The sequence below is a fragment of the Bufo gargarizans genome, chromosome 4 (assembly GCF_014858855.1).
Source record: "Bufo gargarizans isolate SCDJY-AF-19 chromosome 4, ASM1485885v1, whole genome shotgun sequence".
Classification (NCBI taxonomy): Eukaryota; Metazoa; Chordata; class Amphibia; order Anura; family Bufonidae; genus Bufo; species Bufo gargarizans.
This window is the reverse complement of record NC_058083.1, coordinates 138,962,926-138,987,509: the sequence shown is the minus strand read 5'-3', so window position 1 is coordinate 138,987,509 and position 24,584 is coordinate 138,962,926. Positions and strand designations below refer to the sequence as shown.

The window sequence follows — 24,584 nt, the reverse complement described above, 5'->3', positions numbered from 1 at the left end:
TCAGGTCCCAGGAAGGAACTGGAGGGCGGTACGGCGGAACAGAGTGAGCCACCCCTTGTAAAAGGTCTTAATTGGCCCTAGAGGGGCCAGGGGACGCTGGAGAAGAATAGACAGCGCCGAAATCTGACCCTTCAGAGAACTGAGGCACAGCCCCAGGTCCAGACCCGACTGGAGGAAGGACAGGATTGTGGGAAGAGAAAACCGGAGAGGTGGGATGCTCCGGGACTCACAGAACCCCAGATAGGACCTCCAAACCCGATAGTAGATCCTAGAGGATACGGGCTTACGAGCCCGGATCATGGTGCGGACTACGTCCGCGGAGAAACCCCGTCGCGTTAAGACGGCGGTCTCAATAGCCACGCCGTCAAACGTAGCGAGCCTAAATGCTCGTGGAAGATCGGTCCCTGAGAGAGAAGGTCTTCCCTGGAGGGCAGTGGCCACGGTGCGTCTGCCAACAGCAACATTAGGTCGGCGTACCAAGACCGGCGGGGCCAATCCGGGGCGATTAGAATCGCGGGGACGCCCTCTGCCGCGATCCTCCGAAGAACCCGTGGCAGGAGGGGAAAAGGAGGAAAGACGTACAGAAGGGAGAATTCGCGCCACGGAAGGACGAGCGCGTCGGCGCCGTATGCCTTCGGGTCCCGTGCCCTGGCCAGGTATAGGGGGACCTTGTGGTTGAATTTGGAGGCCATGAGGTCCACGTCGGGGCGACCCCAGCGAAGACAAAGGGCTTCGAACACCTCTGGGTGCAGGGACCATTCTCCCGGGTCGATGGTGGACCGGCTGAGGAAATCCGCCGCCCAGTTGTCCACCCCCGGGATGTAAATCGCAGATAAGGCCGGCACGTGCGTCTCCGCCCAGAGGAGAATGAGGGTCACCTCTTGCATCGCTGCAGCGCTGCGAGTGCCTCCCTGATGGTTTATGTATGCCACAGCCGTGGCATTGTCCGATTGGATCCGAACAGGGTGGCCCCTCAGCAGATGGGTCCAGTGTCTGAGGGACAGAAGAATCGCCCTCAGTTCCAGAATATTGATTGGAAGTCTGGACTCCGATAGAGACCAAACGCCCTGGACGGACCGGGGAGGGAAAACCCCCCCCCCCACCCCCGTAAGCTGGCATCTGTGGTAATCACCAGCCAGTTCAGTGGAAGGAAGGACTTCCCCCTTAGAGGGATATGCAACCACCAGCCGAGGGAAGCTCGAGCCAGGGGAGGCAGAAGAAAGGTCCTGTCCAGACTCCTCAGTGATTTGTCCCAGGCCGACAGAATTGCCCTCTGAAAGGTGCGGGATCGGAATTGTGCGAACGGCACCGCTTCGAAACAGGCAACCATCTTTCCCAACAACCGCATGCTGGATCTGAGGGAAGGGCGGTGATGACGGAGGAGACTGCGAACCGACCCGCGAAGGGCCAGACGCTTGTCCGACGGAAGGCGGACCTCCGCCAACTCTGTATCCAGGAGCATCCCCAGGAAGATCAGCCGTCTGGAGGGGGTAAGGGAAGATTTGGGGTGGTTGATAATCCAACCGAACCGCGTCAGGGTCTCCAGAGTGAGTTCCACACTGCGGGATGTCTGAGAGAAGGAGGGTGCCTTGACCAGGATGTCGTCCAAGTATGGGAGAAGAAAAACACTTCTTGAACGTAGAAGGGCCAAGACAGGGGCCAGGACCTTGGTGAACACTCGAGGAGCAGTCGCCAGACCAAAGGGAAGGGCGACGAATTGGAAGTGATCGTCCCCCACCGCGAAAGCGCAGGAAGCGGTGATGACATGGAGCAACCGGAACGTGGAGGTATGCATCCTGAATGTCGATTGAGGCCATGAAATCCCCTCTTTCCAGGGAGGCCACTGCGGACCTGAGAGACTCCATCCGGAATCTCTGCAGTCGGAGAAAACGGTTCAGGCGTTTTAGGTCCAAGATCGGACGCACTGAGCCTTCCTCCTTGGGAACCACAAAGAGGTTCGAGTAGAACCCCCTGAACCTTTCCGTCGGAGGCACGGGGGCGACGACACCCTTGTCCATTAGAGAGTGAATGGCCGCGAAGAAGGCGGCCACTCGTACGGGATCTCGCGGAGGACGGGATCGGAAGAAACGGTCTGGCGGAATGGACGCAAATTCGATTTTGTATCCGCAAGATACAATCTCGAGCGCCCATGCGTCTGAGATGTGGGCCCGCCATACGTTCCTGAATAGGAGAAGGCGGCCCCCCACCCGGGTGGGTGGGGGCGCACCTTCAGGCAGAGGGCTGCTGGCCTGTGGGAGCCCGTGCAGGCTGGGACTTGCGCCAGGTAGGTTGCGTCCGAAAAAACGGCTTCTTGCGTCTATCCTGGGCTGGGCCAGAGGAAGAAGAACTGGCCGCGGGTCTAGACCCGGTGGGCTTGCGAAAGGACCGAAAACGGGACGAACCAGCGCGACCACGGGGGGCGCCCATTGGCCTGGACTGGGGGAGGTGAGTACTCTTCCCACCCGTGGCCTCTGATATAAGTTCGTCCAGACGGGTTCCGAACAGGCGGGAACCCGTGAATGGTAGGCCGGCCAAAGAGCGTTTGGAAGCGGCGTCCGCCGCCCAAACCTTCAGCCAGAGTTCCCTCCTGACAGAAACTGCCAGGGCAGAGGAACGGGCAATGAGGGCACCCGCATCAAGGGAGGCCTCACAGACGAATTTTCCGGCCTGAACAATTAGTTGGGCTAAGGAACGGAGGTCCTGAACAGGGACGTCCGACCCTAACTCCCGTTCCAGTTGCAAACCCCATTCAGAGACCGCTTTGCCAACCCAGGCGGAGGCAAAGACCGGTCTAAGGGCCGAACCAGAGGCAGTAAATATGGCCTTGGAGAGGGATTCCGTACGACGGTCCTCAACAGACTGGAGGGAAGATCCGTCCTGTACAGGAATAGTAGTGCTTTTGGACAGGCGAGCCACGGGAGGATCAACCTTAGGCGGGGATGTCCACGTGGTCACAGAATCCGCTGGAAAGGGATAACAAATGTCCAGCTTTTTGGGTGTAATAAAGCGGACGTTAGGCCGAGTCCAAGCCTTGGATACCACAGAAGAAAAATCAGCGTGTATGGGAAAAACCTTGGAGGCCTGTTTGGGGCGGAGAAAGGACACGCCGGCCTGTTCAGAGCTGGGGGGGTCATCGTGTAGCTGAAAGGTATCACGGATGCTAGTGACAAGATGCCCCACCGCGGACGCCAATTTGGACGGAAGCTCTGAGTCCATGTCCACGTCCGAATCCGCCAGTTCTCCCTCAGAAAGCGTATCCCTTTGAGAGGATAGACTTGACTGAGCTCGCACGCATGGCGGAGAGAGCGAAGCATCTGGAGAAGATGTGCGCTCAACCCTTGAACGTTTCTGAGTATGCCGGGCCCTGGAAGATTCGCTGGGAGGCAGGGAACCAGTGGGGGCGGCAGAAACGGTAGTCCCAGCGGGTGCGACAGGGATTGTGGCAGCCTGCGGGAGAGGCGGTCTATCCACGAGACGGCCCACTACGTGTGTAAGGCTTTCCACCGCCTGAGACAGAGACCTAGCCCAGTCAGGGGGTTCAGAGGCACCGGGGGGCGCAGCGGGAAGCGGGCCCTGCACCGGGGCCTGACATGCAAGGCAATGCGGCTCAGATTGCCCACGCGGAAAAAGTTCCTTACAGGCGGTACAGGCATGGTACCAGGGTTTGGGGGCACCTGTGGGATCTGACATGCTGAAGTGTGGTTGTACTCTAATATAGAGACCACAAAGGGTTATAGCAGCTATGACCAGGAGGGTTAGGAGAGGGTTAACTGTCCTACCAGTGCCTCAGAAGAACGTCAGGAGATGGCCCAGATCAGCAGCAGCAGAGAAGCAGTGAACAGCAGTGAGCAGCAGAGAGCAGCAGAGAGCGCCCACAGAAGCCGAGCGATGTACACAGGAGGTTAGAGTCCCCCACCGTGTCCCAGCTTCCTGTCAGGAGTGAGGAAGCGCGGGAAACCTCAGCAGAAAGCGCGGGGAACAAGCTCCGCCCCCTCCAGCGCTTGAAATGTCTCCTGTGAAGGAGAACGTAGCTCCGCCCCCAAAATGACGCGCGGAAGCCCCGCCCCCTGCCGGGACCGCTAAGCCCCGCCCCCCGTTCTCGGCGGGAAGGGGGAGAGAGAGAAGAGAAAAATGGAGTCAGCCCCGAATGAGGGGGAGGGGGGGGGAGAAAGATAGCAGCGTGGGGGGGAAAAGCGTGGGGGTGCTGAGGATGCTGCTGTGCTGCATTGTCCTGCAGATGAGCGCTCAGAATGAGCGACCACGGGTGCCCCCCTTACCCAGAGGGGTAGATGCTACAGATAGGGACGGGGTATGGGCTGGAATAGCCATCTCACCGTGCGACGTCTTCACCCTCAGTCCTTTCCAGCAGGGTCGCCCCTTCAGCCACTGGCACCGCAGTGGCAGGAAGCTGGAAGAGGGGCTTGGCGTGCGGGCGACCCCCTAGCTGGCGGGATGTAGGGGAGCCATTGCTGCCCAGATCCTTCTATTGCTTCTGTGGGGGAGGCAGCAGTGCAGATAAGTTGGCACTGGCGCAGCTCAACCCCGGGAGAGCAGAGAGGTCAATGCGTCTCTGGTATCCCTAGGAAAAAATAAAATAACAAAATTAGAAGAAAAAGTAAAAATAACAAGGAGAAAACAGCCCTGCAGTAGCAGGGAGTGTCTTGCCTCCTTGGACACTAAGCTAAAACTGGTAGCCTCTATCTCCAGGCTGAGGGTATAGCTGATGGAGGAGGGGCTTAACAGTTTTACTTAGTGTCACGCCTCCTAGGGAGCTGAGCTATACCCAAGGTCTGTGTCCCCCAAGGAAAATGGGCGAGAAAAGTGCATACCTTTCTAAACCCACATGCCCCAATAATATCATCCTATGTGCATGTTCATCAGGTGTTCAAGTGGTCAGATTATTTTTTCTGCTAAAGTGGCTTAGCCTGGTAACCTGATAAAAACCTCTGCCACTGCTCTTAGGATAAGCCATCAATATTAGAGCAGTGGGGGTCCGACTCTCAGCACCCACACTGATCAGATGTTTGAAGGGGCTGAGGTGCTCGTGCAATTGCTGCAGCCTCTTCGATGCAATGTTCATACTAAAAACATCAGACTCAAGTGAAAGAGACAGCACTGCTATACTTAGAACAGTCGCTATGAAAAGTGCAGCATTCTGAGTATGAACACTGTGCAAAATGATTTTACACTAAAGAGACCACAGCACTCGCAGGAGTGGAGCAGCTCCTTTGAATATGTGATATGGTGGGTATACCAATAGCCTCCGCTGACCTAATATTGATGGTCTATCCTATGGATAAGTCATCAATTTTTAAAAATTGGATAACGCTCTAATGAGTAAAATAGGGATGGAGGAGTTAATTTTTTTTTTACTCACCTCATCCACTAGTTCGCACAGCCCAGCTTCTTTTCTGTCTTCTTCTTTGATGACCTGGGAGGAATAGGACCTTTGGTGATGTCACTTCGCTCATCACATGGTCCATCACCATGGTAATGGATCATGTGATGGACCATGTGATGAGCGCAGTGACGTCACCAAAGGTCCTTTTCCTCCCAAGTCATCAAAGAAGAAGACAGAAGACGAGCCGGGATGCGCGAACAAGTGGATGAGGCGAGTTCCCTTTTTTTTAACTCCCCCATCGTTATTTTACTGTATTAAGAATGCTATTATTTTCCCTTATAACCATGTTATAAGGGAAAATAATAAAAATTTACAGAACACCTAACCCAAACCCTAACTTCTGTGAAGAAGTCAGGGTTCGGATCTGGGTACAAAACATGCCGATTTTTCTCAAGTGCGTGCAAAACGCATTAAAACGCTTTGCACTTGCGTGGAAAAATCGTGCATTTTCCCGTGACGCACCCGCATCCTATCCGGCCCTCACACGCGACGCCCGTGTGAAAGAGGCCTCAAAAGTATTTTTTTGAAAATTACCACTTTGCCAGAAGACTACTAAGGATCATCTATAAAAATCTATAATCCAATATAAGCAAGTCTGGTGCTATTTTAATTCCATTCATGTAATAAATGACTTCATCACAGCAAGCAGTACTGCACAATTGTAATTTCATCTTACCAATTAAAAGCGAAGGAATGCTACCTGCTCATCTGATTTATTATTTTTAGAATTATATACTGTAAGTTAGTAGATACAGTGTGGGCAACATCTTGCCCTTCCCCTAGATTATTATATTACAGTACCTTGGTGATCAAGTAACCAGCCCAGCACGCAGACCAGTCAGCAAAGTTACTTCCCAGCCTACTGAGGTAAATAGGTTTCTTTATATTCTTCCAGTTTATTGCCTTCCTAGAACTTTTGTACCTGTTATAAAACAGTAAAAACAAACCTTCACATAAAATAAGTCTAAAATTTGAATACAAAAACCTATAGACTCTAGAAAATGACAATCACTGTAAATGTAACATGGTATTCTGGGCTGTAGTGTTAACAGACATTAGTATAAAAGCTATAGACTAGAGCAGTGTTTCCCAACCAGTGTGCCTCCAGCTGTTGCAAAACTACAACTCCCAGCATGCCTGGACAGCCTTTGGCTGTGCGGGCATCCTGGGAGTTGAAGTTTGGCAACAGCTGGAGGCACACTGGTTGGGAAACACTGGACTAGAGGAAGCCTGACAGAACAGTCCTGTCAACAGTGCAGACCCAATTAGATGGTCGTTGTTTTCTCTTCTGACTGGTAGGAAACTGTGTGGCCTCTCACAGGCCTCATGCACATAACCGGATTTGTTTTCCATTGTGCCCCACACTGTCCCGTTCTGCACATCCTGCCCTTTGTTAAAAATGACTATTCTTTTCCACAAAAAGGACAAGAATGGGACATGTTCTGGCACGCGATGTGCTGTCCACATTTTTTGTGGCCCCATTTAAATAAATAGGTTCACATCTGATCCACAACAAAACACGGATCGATCGTGGAGCAAAAATACTGTTGTGTGCCTGGGGCATTTAAGTGATCTGTCTGGTTACATAACACAAGGCCCCCTTACGTAGATCTATAAACTAAGCATGCCAGATAAGATACAGGGCTGGCACAAAAATACAGTGCTGTGCATTTAAAACTATGAGGCTGGGTTCACACTGCGTTCTAGCCCCCAAAATATTCATCTTTGGACTTTGACCTGCTTGACATTCATTTTCAGAGAATAGCACAGTCTACCACCCTTCTGTCTAGTACGGAAAGCAGGCTAAACGGAGTCCAAAGATTAAATCCTTGTGATATATGTTTAAATACCACTTTCATCCCTTATGAGGCTACTTTAACACTAGAGTTAATATTTTCCGGTATTGAGATCCGTCATAGGGTCTCAATACTGGAAAAAAAACGCTTCCGTTTTGTCCCTATTCATTGTCATAGGGGACAAAACGTAACTGAACAGAACAGAATGCTCCAAAATGCATTCGTTCTTCTACCAGAGAGCAAACCGCAGCATGCTGCGGTTTTCTTTCCAGCATGGGATACGGAGCAAGACTGATCAGTCATGACCCACAATGCAAGTCAATTGGGACAGATCCATTTTCTCTGCCACAATAGAAAACTGATCCATCCCCTATTGACTTTCAATGGAGTTCATCACGGATCTGTCTTGGGTATGTTAAAGATAATATAACCGGAACCCTTCATAACGGATGCAGATGGTTGTATTATCAGTAACGGAAGCGTTTTTGCTGATCCCTGCTGTGAAAGTAGCCTTAGACAAACAACACAATCATTTTGTGCCCCATTTCAGCTCATAGGAGTTAGGACCTGCATCTTGCACAGGGCAGCATGGCTGACAGAGCAATTCAGGACGTCCATGTGGGTTACACAGACTCCCGCCAATGTAATCTCCTGAAAGGTGTATATCAAATGTAAGCACAAGTACAATTAATTAAAAAAGCTAAATGAAGGTAATCTTTATTTTTAATTAACACTGGTTACAATAGGTTTTGTCATTTGTGCTACTGATCGCCTTTAGCCATCTGTAGCAGATCTAAGCAGATACAGCAGATCTAGTGAGAAACCCATTGCTCGATCTTAGGTTTGTCATATCGCACATACCTTGTGTTAAGATGTGGCTCCAAAATCTCCTGAACATGTTCTGGAAATCTTCTCCACAGCCTTCTCCCAGGGCAATCACTTCTTCCCTCTCTGCATTCATAGATGGATAACAGCTCCTGTAATTGTACATACATGAGACATCAGCCTATACAATGTCACTACTAGAGCTGGGCATACAAACAGAAAATTAAAAGCAATGTTTAACCCCATCCCTGCTAACTTCCCACTCTTGGACCTGTTATGAGGGGGTGGTGTGATCACAACAGTTGCGTCCACGGCATTGGCAGCACAAGCCAGGCTCCCACTGCAATGGCCAGTCAATAGCCAACACAGCATCAAAGCGGTTAGACAGAGGGATAGGAATACCTCTGTCTCTCCACTAAAACCAACCCCCCGGCAATGTGATTGTTGGGTGTGATGATCTCTATGGCAAATACTAACTATTGCCTCCATATTGCATAGCCATGCAACATGCAATATGGATGAGGTAAAGAGACAGATATCAATACAAAGTACTATGTGAACAAATTTCTTCCTGCATCCAAGTCATTTCTACATTCCATTTATTACAAAGTTGAAACACAATGGGGGAGGATTACTAATCCAAATGCACAAGAATTCTGGCTTAGTTTGAGACGACAAATTGGCATACATGTTTTGCACCATATGTATTATGCGTTTCAGACACTTGTGCATAACTTGGCAAGATTTCTGTCACTTAGCAGGGTAGGGGTCTAGGACCAAAATGTTGCTACAAAGTATGGCAAACTTTAGGTGGTGCCAAGATGGACAAAAATGTCTAAAGAGGCATCAGATTTATCATACAGCATGAGCCAGCTTACTAAATATGGCCTAAGTTTACACTGTCTAAATATCACGCAGGATTAGTAAATCTATTACATGCCAATACAGATCACACATGGCTTTAATGCATCATTCCATTTCCTTCACCTGAATAGCATAAGCTGCAGAATCCTGAGCCCGGACATTATCAGCATGTGCAAGGAAAGCTCTTGTCAGCTCCATCAACAGCTCATACGCAAAATTCATATCTTCAACTCCAGTCTGAAAAAACACAATATGTGCATTATACTTGCTTGATTATACCCAACTCTTCAACACACTTTCTATAACTCAATAGTACATTGTTTACACATGAGTAATACCACAATTTCCAGACACTGCAGATCACTTACAGCTGACATTTTTCAGCAGCTTTCTCCCCTGTATGCTAGATCTTTAGTTTGCAGTTTTCACACAGCTGGTGAGTGGAGACTAGCTTCCCTCAATTGCACTCAGAAAGTAGAGGAGAACCTTTTTTTTACTTTATCACACTTAGGCCTCCAGCACACGACCGCATGGCTTTTTCAGTGTTTTGCGGTCCGTTTTTCATGGATCCGTTGTGTTTCCGTTCCGTTTTTCCGTATGGCATATACAGTATACAGTAATTACATCGAAAAAAATTGGGCTGGGCGTAACATTTTCAATAGATGGTTCCGCAAAAATATTTTTTTTGCGGACCCATTGACTTGAATGGAGCCAGGGAACGTGATTTGCGGCCAATAATAGGACATGTTCTATCTTTCAACGGAACGGAAATACGGAAACAGAATGCATACGGAGTACATTCTTATTTTTTTTTTTGCGGAACCATTGAAATTAATGGTTCCGTAAACAGACCGTATACGGAACGCAAAAAACGGCTAGTAAACGGGAAAAAAAAAACGGTCGTGTGCAGGAGGCCTTACTTAGAAGAAGCTCCAGGATTGTGCAGGACATTACAGAGAAGTATGGACCTGTGCTGAAGTAAGTAAAGCACGTGTGCTCAGATATAAACTTCCTATTTAGCTGCAGCAGTCTATTTGGTGTCTCTTGTGTAGTCCTGTCGTACTGAGATGTTACTCACTCCTCCCTCTCCATAGACTCGTATCGTATCGTATAAACTGCCATCCTGGTCTCACAAAGACATATTTCTCATAACTTTCAAAGTAATTTTAGATAAGGATGGGGGAGGGGAAGAAACAGCTAATAACTCTAGAACAGGCATGCTCAACCTGCGGCCCTCCAGCTGTTGCAAAATTACAACTCCCAGCATTCTCAGACAGCCTACAGCAGGGCATTGTGGGAGTTTTAGTTTTACAACAGCTGGAGGGCCGCAGGTTGAGCATCTGCTAACTGCTTCTGTGCTGCTGAATCAGAAGTTTAGAAGTAAAGATGGTAAATGTTTGACTTACGACAAAGGTTGAACCTTTTCCTTGGTTGTCACTAACTGAAAAGTCTAGTCTTCCAGGATCAATTGCACCCAACTGTCCAAGGCATTCACCACACAGCAGTCGAGCCTGGGGACTAGCATCTTGGCAACCTATTAAAAGCACTGTAACCAGCTGAGAGATAACTGGCTCTACCATCTCACTGTCTGTCGAATACTGTAATAGTTTAGCCTAAAAACAAAACATGCATGTTATAAAGGCAGATTAAAACTGAATCCAAAAGAAATACTGTGGATGACATGAAAAATATTATGCTAAGAAACAACACAGTTGTCTGCCCATTAGTTCTTAAATATAAACTACATGCAATATAACTATAATATATACCATCCAAACTGTGCTGAAATAAGTACATATCTATAGTGGTATTACAATAGCCCAGAACCACACAATTAAACACAATAAATATAAAACTAGAAACCCGAGCCTTACGCTTCAATAATTTTTTATTGAAAAATGTAGTAAAACTCAATAGGACTTGTCAATCAAGAGTGTTGAAAATAGGCTACTTTCACACTTGCAGCAGAGGAATTAGTCGCCGGAACTGCCTGCCGGATCCGTCAAAACGCATGCAAAATGATAGCATTTGTCATACGGTTTAGGATCCTGATCCGTATGACAAATGCATTGAAATGCATGATCTGTCTCTACGGTGTCATCCGGAAAAAACGATCCGGCATAATTTTTTTTCACATTTTTGGGGGTCTGAGCATGCGCAGACCGCAATGCCGGATCCGTTTTGCCGGAACACTTGGGCCTTAATGCATGTCAACGGGAAAAAAAGTAGGATCCGGCATTCTGGCAAGTGTTCTGGATTTTTTTGCCGGAGAGAAAAATGCAGCATGCTGCGATATTATCTCTGTCCTGAAAAGTCAAAGAGACTGAACTGAAGACATCCTGATGCATACTGAACGGAATGCTCTCCATTCAGAATGCATTAGGATAAAACTGATCAGTTCTTTTCCAGTATTGAGCCCCTAGGACGGAACTCAATGCCGGAAAAGAATAACGCTAGTGTGAAAGTACCCTAGGGGGGGGGGGGGGAATTACATAACCCTAAAACAAAGTGAAAAAGATGAAACCTACAAAAGCCACATAAACCAATGGTGTGGAGTCCAGATACCTGATTCTTATACAGAGTCTCCTTTAAACTGGTGAGAGCGTGAATGCGAACATCAACATTTTCATGCTGAATGGCTTTTATTGACAACTGCATGGCCGTCTGCAAGTCTGTGCTTTTGGTTGTTTCCTGGAGTTAAAATAAAAATCAGTATAAAGAATTTTTTTTAAAAAAGCAGAAATAACATACAACTATTAATGGCGAGTATAATACCCCTGTAAAACCAAAACAAGAAATTAGATTTCTTAAAGGGGTATTCCAGGACAGGAAAAAAGTTGTCCCAGGGGCTCACATGTTGTAAAAATAACTTATACTCACCCCCCTGCTGCTGCTGTTCCAGCAGTGCCAGGATCCACTTTTGGCTCCTGTCATGGCATGTCAGAAAATGGCTGGGATTGAGGCGGGTCATCAGTTTTGCTGAGTGACAATCCCGGTCATTTCCTGCAGTGTCGATACTGAAATCCGTAAGTGAAGTGCAGCAGGGATCCTGGCACCGTTGGAGTTGCAGCAGTGGGGGATAGGCAAGGTGGGTATTCATGCTATTATCTTCCGGCCCGGCGTCTGTTCTCTCCTTCCTGCAGGCGCGGCAGGAAGGCCCATGCAGCACCAGACATTCAGGGAGTCCCTCCGGTTGAGACATGAAGTTTCCCCTGCCATCCATTAGGTTGGCTATGGCAGGGATCCGCAGGGAAAGCGCCAGGGAGAATCCAACCTGCAGCGGTCCCCAGCGTGCGGCCACGCGACAGGTGGGCAAAGCTAAAATATTTTTAAAAAGCGCGCCAGACTGAAAGGAAGCACAGCTGATCTGAGGTCTGTAAGCAGAAGGGGTATATATTCTGGCGTAATTTCAGCTCACTGCAAGTATGAGGATGACTGATCTGGGAGCTGAAGCCATGGAGACCCCTGTGGGCCCTACTGCTGTGAGTCTTTTAAGGGGGTATGCACCATTCATTATGTACATGGAAACATGTATTTTTCAGCATATCTACAGTTTTTTTCCCCTCTCTCCATGTGTGCGTGTAGAGCAGGGGTGCACAACCTTTTCTGGTTGGGGGCCACTTTGTGAACCTGAACCAATTCCAAGGGCCGGAAATAAAACTTAAAAAGGGGTATTACCAACTGAAATACTATTTTTATGGCATATTGAACTTACACTATATATCATAAATGTCTAGTTACACTTCTAGTACTCCCATCTAACGGGAAAATACATGAAAGATGCATGTAAGCAGCCACAAGACATAGATATACATGTCTATTACTGGATGATTGGGGGCCGCACAGAATGGTATCGAGGGCCGCAGGTTGTGCATCCCTGGTGTAGAGCGATAGAGATAGTGCTTATAAGGCCAAGACAACTGCTAAAATAAGGAAATGCGCAGTATGCTCTTCTAAATTGTCAGAATCTTCCTCAAGCAGATTATGTTCTAGGTGTACTAGTAACATTGCTAAAGATATTGTTCCTTCCCTTAAGGATGAACTTAGGGAAGTCATTAAACAAGAAATGCGGTCTGCACTGGAAGGTTTTTCAGTTTCTGAGCCCTCTTCCTCTTGTCCAAAATAGTGATTTCTGACTCCTCAGACTTGGATTCGGAGGTAGAGTCGGTTAACTTGGACGATTCATCCGGATCTGACTCAGAGTTTAAACGCTATTTGTTTTCTTCTGAGGACACCAGAGAGCTAATTAAAGCTGTCAGAACCACTATGAATCTTTCAGACGAAAAGACACATAGATCTATACATGACGAGATGGTTAGTAGCTTAGAACAAAAGAAAAAAGGTTTTTCCTGCATGCTTTGATAAAACGTGAATGGAAAGTTCCGGATAGGAAACTTTTTGTTCCGAAAACTATTAGATGTAGACTCCCCTTTAGTGAGGAGGACAAGACGTTACTAGCCCAATGCCTTAAAGTGGAAGTTTTCCTTACAAAGCTAGTTAAAAGCTCTAATGAACTTCCCTTTGAGGATATGGGTTCACTGAAGGATCCCATGGATAAAAAGGTGGAAGCATGCCTTAAAAGAAGGTTACCACTGAGGAAGAAGTCAGTAACTTATATTTTTACCTCCTTACCATCAACCGTCTGAGAGACAGATTCGTTCCATGCAAGATTCAGTGCTCGCTATATGAACTTCCTGGAGTGATAAAACGAGATTTTTGTATTACTTACCAGTAAAATCTCTTTCTCGCTCTTTCCTTGGGGGACACAGAAGACCTTGGGGTATAGCTCATCTCCATAGGAGGCGTGACACTAAGTGAAAACTGTTAAGCCCCTCCTCCACAGCTATACCCTCAGCCTGGAGAGAGAGACTGCCAGTTGCGTGTCCAAGTAGTGAGAAAAGGCAATGTCCAACAAGTGGAACCAACAAGCCAACTACCCAACGGGTAAAACAAACTCGGAAACCGTGCAAAGAAAAAACAAGAATGGGTGGGTGCTGTGTCCCCCAAGGAAAGAGCGAGAAAGAGATTTTACTGGTAAGTAATACAAAAATCTCGTTTACTCGCCCAGTTTCCTTGGGGGACACAGAAGACCTTGGGACGTTCAATAGCAGTCCAAGAGGGGAGGGACCACAGCACCAAGGCGAAGCACCCGAAGGCATCAAGAAAACACCGCCTGCAGACCAGGCGGCCCAAGGCAGCATACGCCGAAGCCCGAGTATGCCCCCAGTAGAACTCGGTAAGGTGTGCAAGGAAGAAGTGACCGCCCTGCACAAATGAATGGCCGAAACCTAACACCCCCGCCCCAGGAGGCACCGACTGCTCTGATGAAATGAAAGGTGACACCGAAAGCAGAACCCTGCCATTGGTGCGATAACCACAGCAAAAGCCACTCTGAGAAAGTGGAGGAGGCCACCCTGGAGGCCATCAACCTTTGCACTGACCTCCTGGAAACACAAGAGACCGAACGCCGACCGGAGTCGGAGATCTCCAAGTAAACAACTGCAAGGCCCAACAACCTCCCAACGGTAAAGCGTCCGTACCCGGGGATGGGTGGAAAAGGACGAAAGCCTCGTTGATAAGAAGGCAGATACCACCTTCAGAAGGAAGGAAGGAAGGGACAGGACGGAGAACAGCCCTGTCCTGGAAAAGGACAGAAGGCACAGAACACGAAGGGCCGCCAATCAGGCACCCGTCAGACATGATGGCAACAGAAACACAACCGTACAAGACAGAAGGAGTAGGAAGAACTCCTGCAACGGCTCCAAGGGAAAGACTGGAGCGCAGAGAGCTCAGTATGTAGTTCCCAGGGCGGAACCAGGAAACGATAAAGAGGAACCACAGAGCCACTCTGTGGAAGAAGGACATGACAAGGCCCAAGAGGGCCAGGAAACGCTGGAAGGGGAAGGACAGCGCAGACACTTGACACTTCAAGTAACAGAAGTCCCAGTCCCAGGGTCAGGCCGGACTAGAGAAAGACAGAACCAAGGGCGAGAAGGCAGAGTGGGGGAATGCCCCGCTTCCCACAAAACCCCAGGTAAGAACCCTAAGCCCGACAACCAAACCTGGACTAAACAGTCGGGAGCGAACACTAGCGTGCTCGCAGGAATCACCCAGCAAGCGGGAGAAAACCCAATGGGATCAGGCGCAGACCAGTAACACGGCCGAAGGATCGGAAACCACGGTCCTGTCGGCCCCCGAACAACATAGCCCCGTATCCGACCGGAGTGGGGGAGCAGAAGGACAGACGGAAGAAACCAGAAGGGCCTGCCCAGCATCCGACAGATGCCCAGACCAGACAGGCCAAGTCCAAGTCGATGTAGCCACCAAAGAAAGGAGTTCTACAGCCCCGTGTGGGAGAACCAAGGACAATCCTGACCGAAGGGCAGTCCTCCCAAGTCACTGAGAAAGTAAGTCCCACAGGACCATACACCCAGAACGGAAAGGCAATCTGCACCCAGTGGGAGGACAAAACGCGGTAGCCCCGGCAAACAGCTAGCACCCCAGCGAGAACGAGGGAGATGGTACGAGACCGCAAGTAACACCGGAACCATCCAAGCGAACAACCATGCTCACCCCAGAGGAGGGGGGGGCAACGACGGAACAGCCACTGAGGCCTGGCCGGGGCAGCAGCCACATTGGAGCGACAAACCCAGAGCAGAAGCCAAAAAAACCGAGCCGGCGAGGAAAGGCAGAGCCGAATCCCCTTTACTCTGTGAGACTACCTGCACACCGTCGCAGCAGGCGAATACCCTGAAGAAACCAAGGTGGAGGTCCCCAGGACCTGGACAATCAAGCACCCAAGAAGAGTTGGGCGACCTACCCGAGAGGAGCAGGCTGAACCTGGTAGCAACAGACTGGAGCGCAAAGGGCGCCAATAGGAAGGACCCACACCACACTGCATCCGAGAAGAGGAAATGGTAGTAGGCGAGGGAACCGTAGTCCCGCCAGAGCCAACGTAGAGGTCGAGCGGCACTGCAGACAACACTCTCGACCCCGACCGGTTGCGTAGGGAAACAATGTCACGAAATGACGAATGGGTACGCATCAAGGAACCCCGAACACTCCCCAGGTGGAAAGGCCAACGAACATGGTGGGTGCCGACAACAACGGGACCCCACCGGAGAATGGGTACTACTCAGCTCAGTGCAGTAGCGAGCCAGCAGAGCCCGTCTACGTACATACAAGATATACAGCTGTGAATATATTGAGCATCCATTGTTGCGTGTCGGACAACAACACCTTAGGCTCACAAGTGGACAGAACGATCTCCTCAGAGAAGAGTGCAAGCTTGCGACAAGCAAACACACCCCAGAGAGAAAAAAGTATGTCGCAGGAAGAAGGGAGGCATACGTACTAGCAACCCTGCAGGCAGCGAGAAGGCCAACCCACCCAAGGGAGGAGAAGGCATACACGGCCCAAAACAACGCACAGAGCGCACAGCCACAGCGTCCCACAGTATCCACGGAAGTGTAAAGTGCAACCTGAAAAGGAGTTATGCACAAGACCAGTACCGGCATGCGAAGGAACGCAAGTAGTCCGCCCGGAAAAAAGGGGGGGGAAGGTACCTGGCAACTCTGCCGATGGCAAGAGTGCAAAGGCCCTGAAAAGGGGGGGCATGCACCGGAGATCCTAGCAATAAAAGATTGTGCAATAATCTACCCAACACCGAATTTCGTGAGTGCAACTACTCCGCCCATGAAAGGGGAACGTCCAGTACAGCATACACACGGACAGCCGTGAATCTCGTGAGCGTACAAATGTCCGCCCATGGAATGAGAAGTGGTTATGCACAAGGCCAGCACCATTCTCAAAGGGAGTGCAAGCAGCGCACCCCTGTTAGAGCCATGCTCACGGCCCGCAACGCATTTGGTGAAAGTGCAGTGACCCAACCAAAAAGGGGGGAGGGGGGGGGGGGGGGGTGCACATGGCCACCATCGCATCCCAGGAGAGCACGAGCATCCGCCATGGATGGGGGTCATGCACCTGGCCGGCAACGTGCTGGCACAATGACACCCAGTCAGTAAAAAAATAAATAAAAATTAAACAAAGGAGAAAACAGCCCTGCAGAGCAGGGAGTGTCTTGCCTCCTTGGACACTAAGCAAAAACTGGCAGTCTCTCTCTCCAGGCTGAGGGTATAGCTGTGGAGGAGGGGCTTAACAGTTTTCACTTAGTGTCACGCCTCCTATGGAGATGAGCTATACCCCAAGGTCTTCTGTGTCCCCCAAGGAAACTGGGCGAGAAAGTTCCATTCTTACCTTGATCAGAACAAGCCAGGACTCGAGCACGAGGGACGCCGAAGGAGCGGAGATTAAAGGAAAAAGCCGCACTTCGATTTGGAGGTAAGGGATTAGTACAGCTAAAAAAACAGGTGGGACGCCACCTAGAGCTGAATTCCCGAATATCTTAAATTGCGATTAATTTGCGAACTATTGCACAGAATTTCCATTATGAAATATTGACTGTTAGTCGCTCGAAAGTATGGTCTGGATCCATATAGCCTTTATAACTCACAGCTAATAATCGAACTGAGATCATCCGATTTTCTTGCGAAAATTACACAAGTGTATCACATTACCAACGTTGGGCGATTATACTAATCGAATATTCGGTGACTGTCTAATCGAAACCCTGGTTCTGACGATCAATATATAATCGATAACCAGGTTTTATTGAGGTGGATACGCCAAGTACTTATAAGCTGTTTGGCCTATGTGATCAGTCATCCCATGCCTTAGTGATTTTCATTCTTTATCGTCATTTTAGGTATGTTTTAATCAATTCGTTTTTAAATTTCTGTACAATTTACGTATCTTGTATGACCTTTTAATATCATGCCTTTTTAAATATTGTGACATATGAAATATTCTATTAGTTGAACTTAAATAAAGTCGAGTGTTTAAGCAGTCCTCCAGATATACGAGTGCCATATCTTCTACTACTATTTAATTATAATCCTCTGGTGTGTTGGAGTTTACACATAGATATTGAGCACCACTCCATCCTACTGATTGGTAGAGCCACCCCACCCTGCTAACATGCCTTAAAAGATCCTGGGATGCGGCGGCGGCATTGTATAACCAAATCTGGCTGCTACTTCAGTAGCCAGATCGTTTAAAAAAAAAAAAAAAAAAAAAAAAAAAAAAAAAAAAAAATGGTTGTGCCAAATAGAAACCCTTTTGAAGGATAATACCCCCTTTGATTCTCTTAACCACCTCCCGTCTGCCCATTGACTATAAACGTCCAGGAGGTGGATCTCTATTTCTGACAGCACGTTTTAAAACGTCCTGCAGCTTTCCCCCCTGTGCTCTGCCCCTGTACATAGAAACTCTGTGACTAAGCTCCCTCCTGACAGCCAAGAACATGGAGCTTTACCCGGAGACCTTTTTTGCTGGTCTCCGGGCTTTTGATCGCTCTGACAAGCAGTCAGAGCGATCACAAATGCATCTACCATCTCCCTCTTATTACTGCCAGTCAGAGAGGGAGATCGGTATTTAAACTAGGCATCGCGATCGTAATTCTTAACTGTAAGCCCTGGAGACCGATCAGCATGGTCTCCAGGGCATGTGAGCGCTGTAATTTCCAGTTACAGCGCTCTGAAATGCTTGCACTGTCTCCCTCTCTGTAGCGCTGGCAGGAGAGGGAGATCGGTACATTCACACTCCAGCAGCGATCCCCCAGCAGCTCTTTTCACTGTATGCTGAGACAAATCAGCATTGTCTCCAGAGCATGTGTTGTGAGCGCTGTAATCTGCAGTTACAGCGCTCAGAAAGGCTTGTACTATCTCCCTCTCATTAGTGCTGGCAGGAGAGGGAGATCGGAACATTTACACTCACCCAGCAGCTGTTTTCACTCCAATCAGCACGATCTCCAGGACATGTGACTGTCTGAGCCGGGTGAGTGCAGGAGCTGTCAGGTCTCCAGAGACCTCGATCAGCCCTGCAATGAGGCTGTACAGCAAAGTATACTGCTGTACAGCCTCTCTGGGGGGTGCATTTCTCCTGTAACTGGGGCTACTATGTCAGCCCCAGGTACAGGAGAAATCAACAGTGAAAAGAAAAAAAAAAAGTGAAGTTAAATGTCCCCCAGAGGTCTTTTGTATGACCTTATGGGGGACGCAAAGTGTAAAATAAAAAAAATAAAAATAAAATGTAAAAAAAATATATAAAAAAAAGTTTTCACATGTCAAAAAAAAAATTCCCCAAGTAAGGAATAAAAAAAATAATAAAAAAATTGAAAAAATAAAATAAAAGACATATTTGGTATTGCCGCGTCCGTGACAGTCGGCTCTATAAATATATCACATAATCGACCCAGTCCAATAAACACCATAAAAAATAAATAACTGTCAAAAAAAGCCATTTTTGTCACCTTACATCACAAAAAGTGCAACACCAAGTGATCAAAAAGGCGTATGTCCCACAAAATGGTACCAATAAAACAGTCACCTCATCCCGCAAAAAATGAGCCCCTACATAAGAAAATCTCTCAAAAAATAAAAAAACTATAGCTCTTAGAACATGGAGACACTAAAACATCATTTTTTTGGTTTCGAAAATGCTATTATTGTGTTAAAGTGAAATAAATAAAAAAATGTATACATATTAGATATTGCCGTGTCCGTAAAAACCAGCTCTATAAAAATATCACATGAACTAAACCCTCGGGTGAACACTGTAAAAATAAAAAAATAAAAACTGTGTCAAAACAAGCAATTTTTTTCACCTTACATCACAAAAAGTGCAACACCAAGTGATCAAAAAAGGCGTATGTCCCACAAAATGGTACCAATAAAACAGTCACCTCATCCCGCAAAAAATAAGCCCCTCCATAAGAAAATCTCTCAAAAAATAAAAAAAACTATAGCTCTCAGAACATGGACACATTAAAACATATTTTTTTTGTTTCAAAAAGGCTATTATTGGGTAAAACTTTAATAAATAAGAAAAAGTATACATATTAGGTATCGCCACATCCATAACAATCTGCTCTATAAAAATGTCACTTGACTGAACCCCTCAAGTGAACGCTGTAAAAATAAATAAATAAAAACTGTGCTAAAACAACACATTTTTGGTCACCTTGCTCCATAAAGTGTTATAATTAATGATAAAAAAATCATATGTACCCAAAAATAGTACCAATAAAACTGGCACCTTATTACCTAGTTTCCAAAATGGGGTCACTTTTTGGGAGTTTCTACTGTAAGGGTGCTTCAAATGGGACATGGCATCTAAAAGCCATGTGGAGTTCCTTTTCTTCTGCGCCCTGCCGTGTGCCCATACAGCAGTTTATGACCACATGTGGGGTGTTTCTGTAAACCGCAGAATCTAGGTAATAAATATTGAGTTTTGTTTGGCTGTTAACCATCGATGTGTTAAGGAAGAAATTAGATTAAAATGGAAAATATTCCAAAAAAGTGAAATTTAAAAATTTGATCTCCATTTTCCTTTAATTCTTGTGGAACGCCTAAAGGGTTAACAAAGTTTGTAAAATCGGTTTTAAGTAACTTGAGGGGTGTAGTTTCTACAATGGGGTCATTTATGGGGGTATCCACTATGTAGGCCCCACAAAGTGACTTCAGACCTGAACTGGTCCTTAAAAAGTGGGTTTTGGCAATTTTCTTAAAAATGTGAAGAATTGCTTCTAAACTTCTAAGCCTTCTAACGTCCTAAAAAAATAAAATGACATTTCCAAAATGATGCCAACATAAAGTAGACATATGGGGAATGTTAAGTAATAAATATTTTATGAGGTATCACTTTCTGTTTAAAAAGCAGAGGAATTGAAATTTAGAAAATTGCTAATTTTTCAAAATTTTGGGTAAATTTGGGATTTTTTCATAAATAAAGGTGAAATATATTGACTCAAATTTATGACTATCATGAAGTACAATGTGTCACGAGAAAACAATCTCTGAATGACTTGGATAAATAAAGGCGTTCCAAAGCTATTACCACATAAAGTGAGATAGGTCAGTTTTGCAAAATTAGGCCTGGTCAGGAAGGGGGCAAATGGCCCAGATGGGAAGTGGTTAAAGACTCTTTTCCATTACTCATTAAAGCTGTTGATTTTATATCGGATGCCACTGCTGAGTCGGTCAGGATGACCGCTAGATCTACAGCACTAACCGTTTCAGCTAGGAGAGCTCTCTGGCTGAAATCTTGGGCAGGAGATTTGTCATCTAATATGAAATTATGTAACATCCCATTCCATGGCGAGATGCTGTTTGGTCAGGATCTTGAAAAAATCCTGGAAAAAGCCTCAGATACTAAAAAATGTTTTCCCTTGGGAAAGAGGAAATTTCCTTTTTGGGAATATAGAAGAGGAAGTTTCTTCCAATCCAAGAAAACAGACAAAAATAAGAAAATCAGAAGTCTGGAAAAAGTAGAGTGTTTCTGTTCAACACCAAAACCACTGAGTCTTATGCCAAAAATGCAGTGGGGGAGAAGGTTAAAAGCTTTTTCAGCGAATGGGAAAAAAAATCACATCAAATTTCTGGGTTTTAGACACAGTAAGATCAGGTACGGGATTTCCTTCAGCCAGTATCCCCCCCCCCCCCTCCCCCTACCCTAAATGTATTTCAGATAACTCCAGTTTAAAAATCCTCTCTTCTTCAAAATGAGTTACAAAAAGGCATAAGGGAGCTTTTAGATCTACGCGCAATCGCTCCAGTTCCTCAAGACCAAAAGGGAAACTGGTTTCTACTCCACAGTTTCTCTCATAATAATAAAAAAAAAAAATTGGGGCGAAATAGGTGCCTCCGTCAGTTGCCATTGCACCTACCTAATTGTGGTGTGCACCTGTCGTTCTTTGTGGTATCGTGCGGCCCTATTTTCCCCTTCCCGAGCGGAATATAGGTATCATTGCTAACGCGGTAGCTGTTGCACTTTTCCGGTCCTAGGGTGCACCATGCGGCCACATCGCTCTAATCTTAAATCTAGTACCTCTACCATATCCAGATGCTGTACCCACGGCACCTGTCTAGTCGTATCTCTGCACTACACAGCCGTATTCCTACCTTACAGGTTGAGGACCTGTAGCCTCCAAATGTGGTCGCATTCCCGGATGCTGTGGCTTTGTTTTCACTCTCCTTAGAGTGCAACATGAAGTCACTTTACCTCGGTTTTAGGCCAGTATTTTTAGTATCCCACGTGCTGGACCCTATGGTGCAATCCGTGGTCCATACGTTTTCTGTATTACTGGGTGTTTTCCTCCCTGGGCTCTAATCTGTGCTGCGGATGTTGGTTACTTCCCCTTTTTGGTTCTTCCATACATCTGCCACTCCGTTGCTGTCATGCTCTATGGTCTCCTTGTACTTTCTCAAGGCACTGTCCACAACAGGCCATCCTGGTTTAGCATGTACATGGTAACCATATCTGGCAGGGGTGGGCCAGCCCAACCCCCACATCCACCTTGTCGGTCTAGTGCTACTTCTGGTGTACCCAGTATATGGCTGATCTGTTCTGATCTGATGGGTGGTCCACATACAACCACGCTCCCTACACCATGGCCAGGTGGTTGTTGGCTTTTGTGCTAGGGTTGCTCTTGCCATCTCTATAAAATACTACTGTCTGCGGCACTCCACGTTACCCCATATTATAAAGGAATACCCGCGTTGTTTTCTATTACAGGGCGGACCATTCCTGGTGGGGTACAGTGATCTCCACTGGATCTTCTCCTTGTTGGGGTACGTAGCTTGGTGAGCTGCGGCCGCTGCAGCAGTTTTTTCGGCCATCACTGGATTCCTCCGCCACACGGAATCCTTCTGGGGTCAGCGACATTTTCCTCGCTGGACGTCCTTCCTGATGAGTCAGGGACAGAACCACTGAGCGCCACACACCTGCCTGGTAGGTGAATTTTCTGCCGATTGCTCTGGCATCGGACAGGGTTCCGTAGTTCCCTCTTGGTCCGGGTGTTCTTATATTCTCTGCTTAGTTGTACTATATGATAGACTGCAGTTCCTTTGGACCTTGCTATTGTCTGCACCTGTCAGGTACTTTCTCCCCCGGGGAGCCTTCTGTATGTCGGTCGCAGCTGGTTTCTACATTTCGTATAGTCATTCATTGCGATTTCGCCATTCCTTATGCATATGGGTGTCCGTCGATTTAGTGGTACAACCCAAGCCGCTGTACTTGCCCTCCCCGGGACAATGTATGCAGATTGCTAGCCACTATTCTTAGAATGGCTAGTTGTCCATGGCCAGTTCCTTCCCCTATGGTGGTTCTTTTCATTTTTTTCTTGGATATTCTGGCTTTTGTTGCCCTCTAGTGGTTCAGTTCCTGGTTTCTGGTGAGCCCACACCGGGTACTCCTTTCTGTAAGTCCCTGTCCCCGTTCATTTGACCACACAGATTCTGTAGGATAGTCGTTGTTTGGGGGGGCGGGCCTAGGTTGATTGTTCCCCTTGCAGGTTCCATTAGCCTTGTGGACCTTTTGGGATTCGTGTCTATCTTCCCATCCTCCCACGTCAAGTATCTGGTATTGAGTGGCTTAGTGCTACGGTTTGCGTTTCCACCTTATGGTCTCCTTCGGGAGGGACTTCCTCCTGTTGGTAGAACCTTCCTCCTTGGACTGTTGGGAGTACTCTCCTCCTCCCATGTCTCTCAGTCCAGTGTGTCCCTGCTGAGATTTTCTGGGCCTGCTTCCGTTTCCCTGATACTTCATTTCGCCAGAGTTTCTCCGGTCTAGCGCTTCTCAGCGACATTTTGTTTTCAGAGACTCGTACCTCGTCTCCTGGTTTTGGGATGCAGGTCTTATCTTACTACCCCCTCCCTTCCAAGGGTTGGCTGTTTCCCTTAGCGCCTTTGGGGTTTCCATGTTTCAATAGGGCGCTTAACTTCATCACCTGCTTCGCGGTGGGGGGAGACCTGCTCCCTTCATATGTGAGCCTTGTTATGGCTTCCCTCACTCCAGTGTGTCCCTGCTGAGATTTCCTGGGCCTGCATCTGGTTCCCTTCTTTCCTGTTACTTCGTTTGGCCAGAGTTTCTCCGGTCTTGCGCTTCTCAGCGATATTGTATTTTCAGAGGCTCATTCCTCGTCTCCTGATTTTAGGATGCCGGTCTTATCTTTTCTCTTTTCCTGGCATTTACTTACATCCCCCTCCCTTTCCAAGGGTTGGCGGTTTCCCTTAGCGTCTTTGTTTTTTTTTTATCTTTTCAATAGTGCACTTAACTTCATCATCTGCTTTGCGGTGAGGGGAGTCCTGCTCCCTTCACATGTGAGCCTTGCTATGGCTTCCCTGACTCGTTTGGCCTTCTGTGATTCCATGTTTCCATGCTCCCCTGACCTGTCAGGGGTTGGCCACAGGGTGTTTGTGCTTTAGCCTGAGACAATTAGAATGTTAGGTAGCTCCAATACGCTGTTCTGTCCTACCTTCTTTCCAGCTTTTGGATGAGCTGGGTGTTCCCCTTTGCCTTCTTCTTGCATTTGGGACCTTCTCCCAGGCATTTGTCCTGGGGTGCTAGCAGTCTTCGCTGTTGCTTCCTTGGGGTTTCTCCCCGGTTATGAGGCTTCTTGCATATTCCGTGCATTTCTCCTGTTGGGTCATATGGTTCTCCTGCACCTGTATGCCCAACCGGTGGCATGGCTGGTCATTTCCCATCCTCGGGGACTGCTTTGGGACGTCCCATGGTGCTGTGTCCCCCAATGCCATGCACGAGAAGATTGGATTTTTTGTACTCACCGTAAAATCCTTTTC

General features: G+C 47.6%; 1 protein-coding gene across 2 annotated transcripts in view; it reads right to left on the bottom strand.

Moving 5' to 3' along the window:
• ATR (ATR serine/threonine kinase) overlaps positions 1-24,584 on the bottom strand; it is a 141,720-nt gene that overhangs the window by 63,443 nt on the left and 53,693 nt on the right. For both annotated transcript variants that reach the window (XM_044290356.1, XM_044290357.1), the window contains exons 21-25: positions 11,452-11,577; positions 10,293-10,499; positions 9,010-9,123; positions 8,059-8,174; positions 6,203-6,323 (exon numbers count right to left, since the gene is read on the bottom strand). In XM_044290356.1, coding sequence (XP_044146291.1) covers positions 6,203-6,323; positions 8,059-8,174; positions 9,010-9,123; positions 10,293-10,499; positions 11,452-11,577 — 684 coding nt within the window. The remainder of the gene's footprint in view (positions 1-6,202; positions 6,324-8,058; positions 8,175-9,009; positions 9,124-10,292; positions 10,500-11,451; positions 11,578-24,584) is intronic.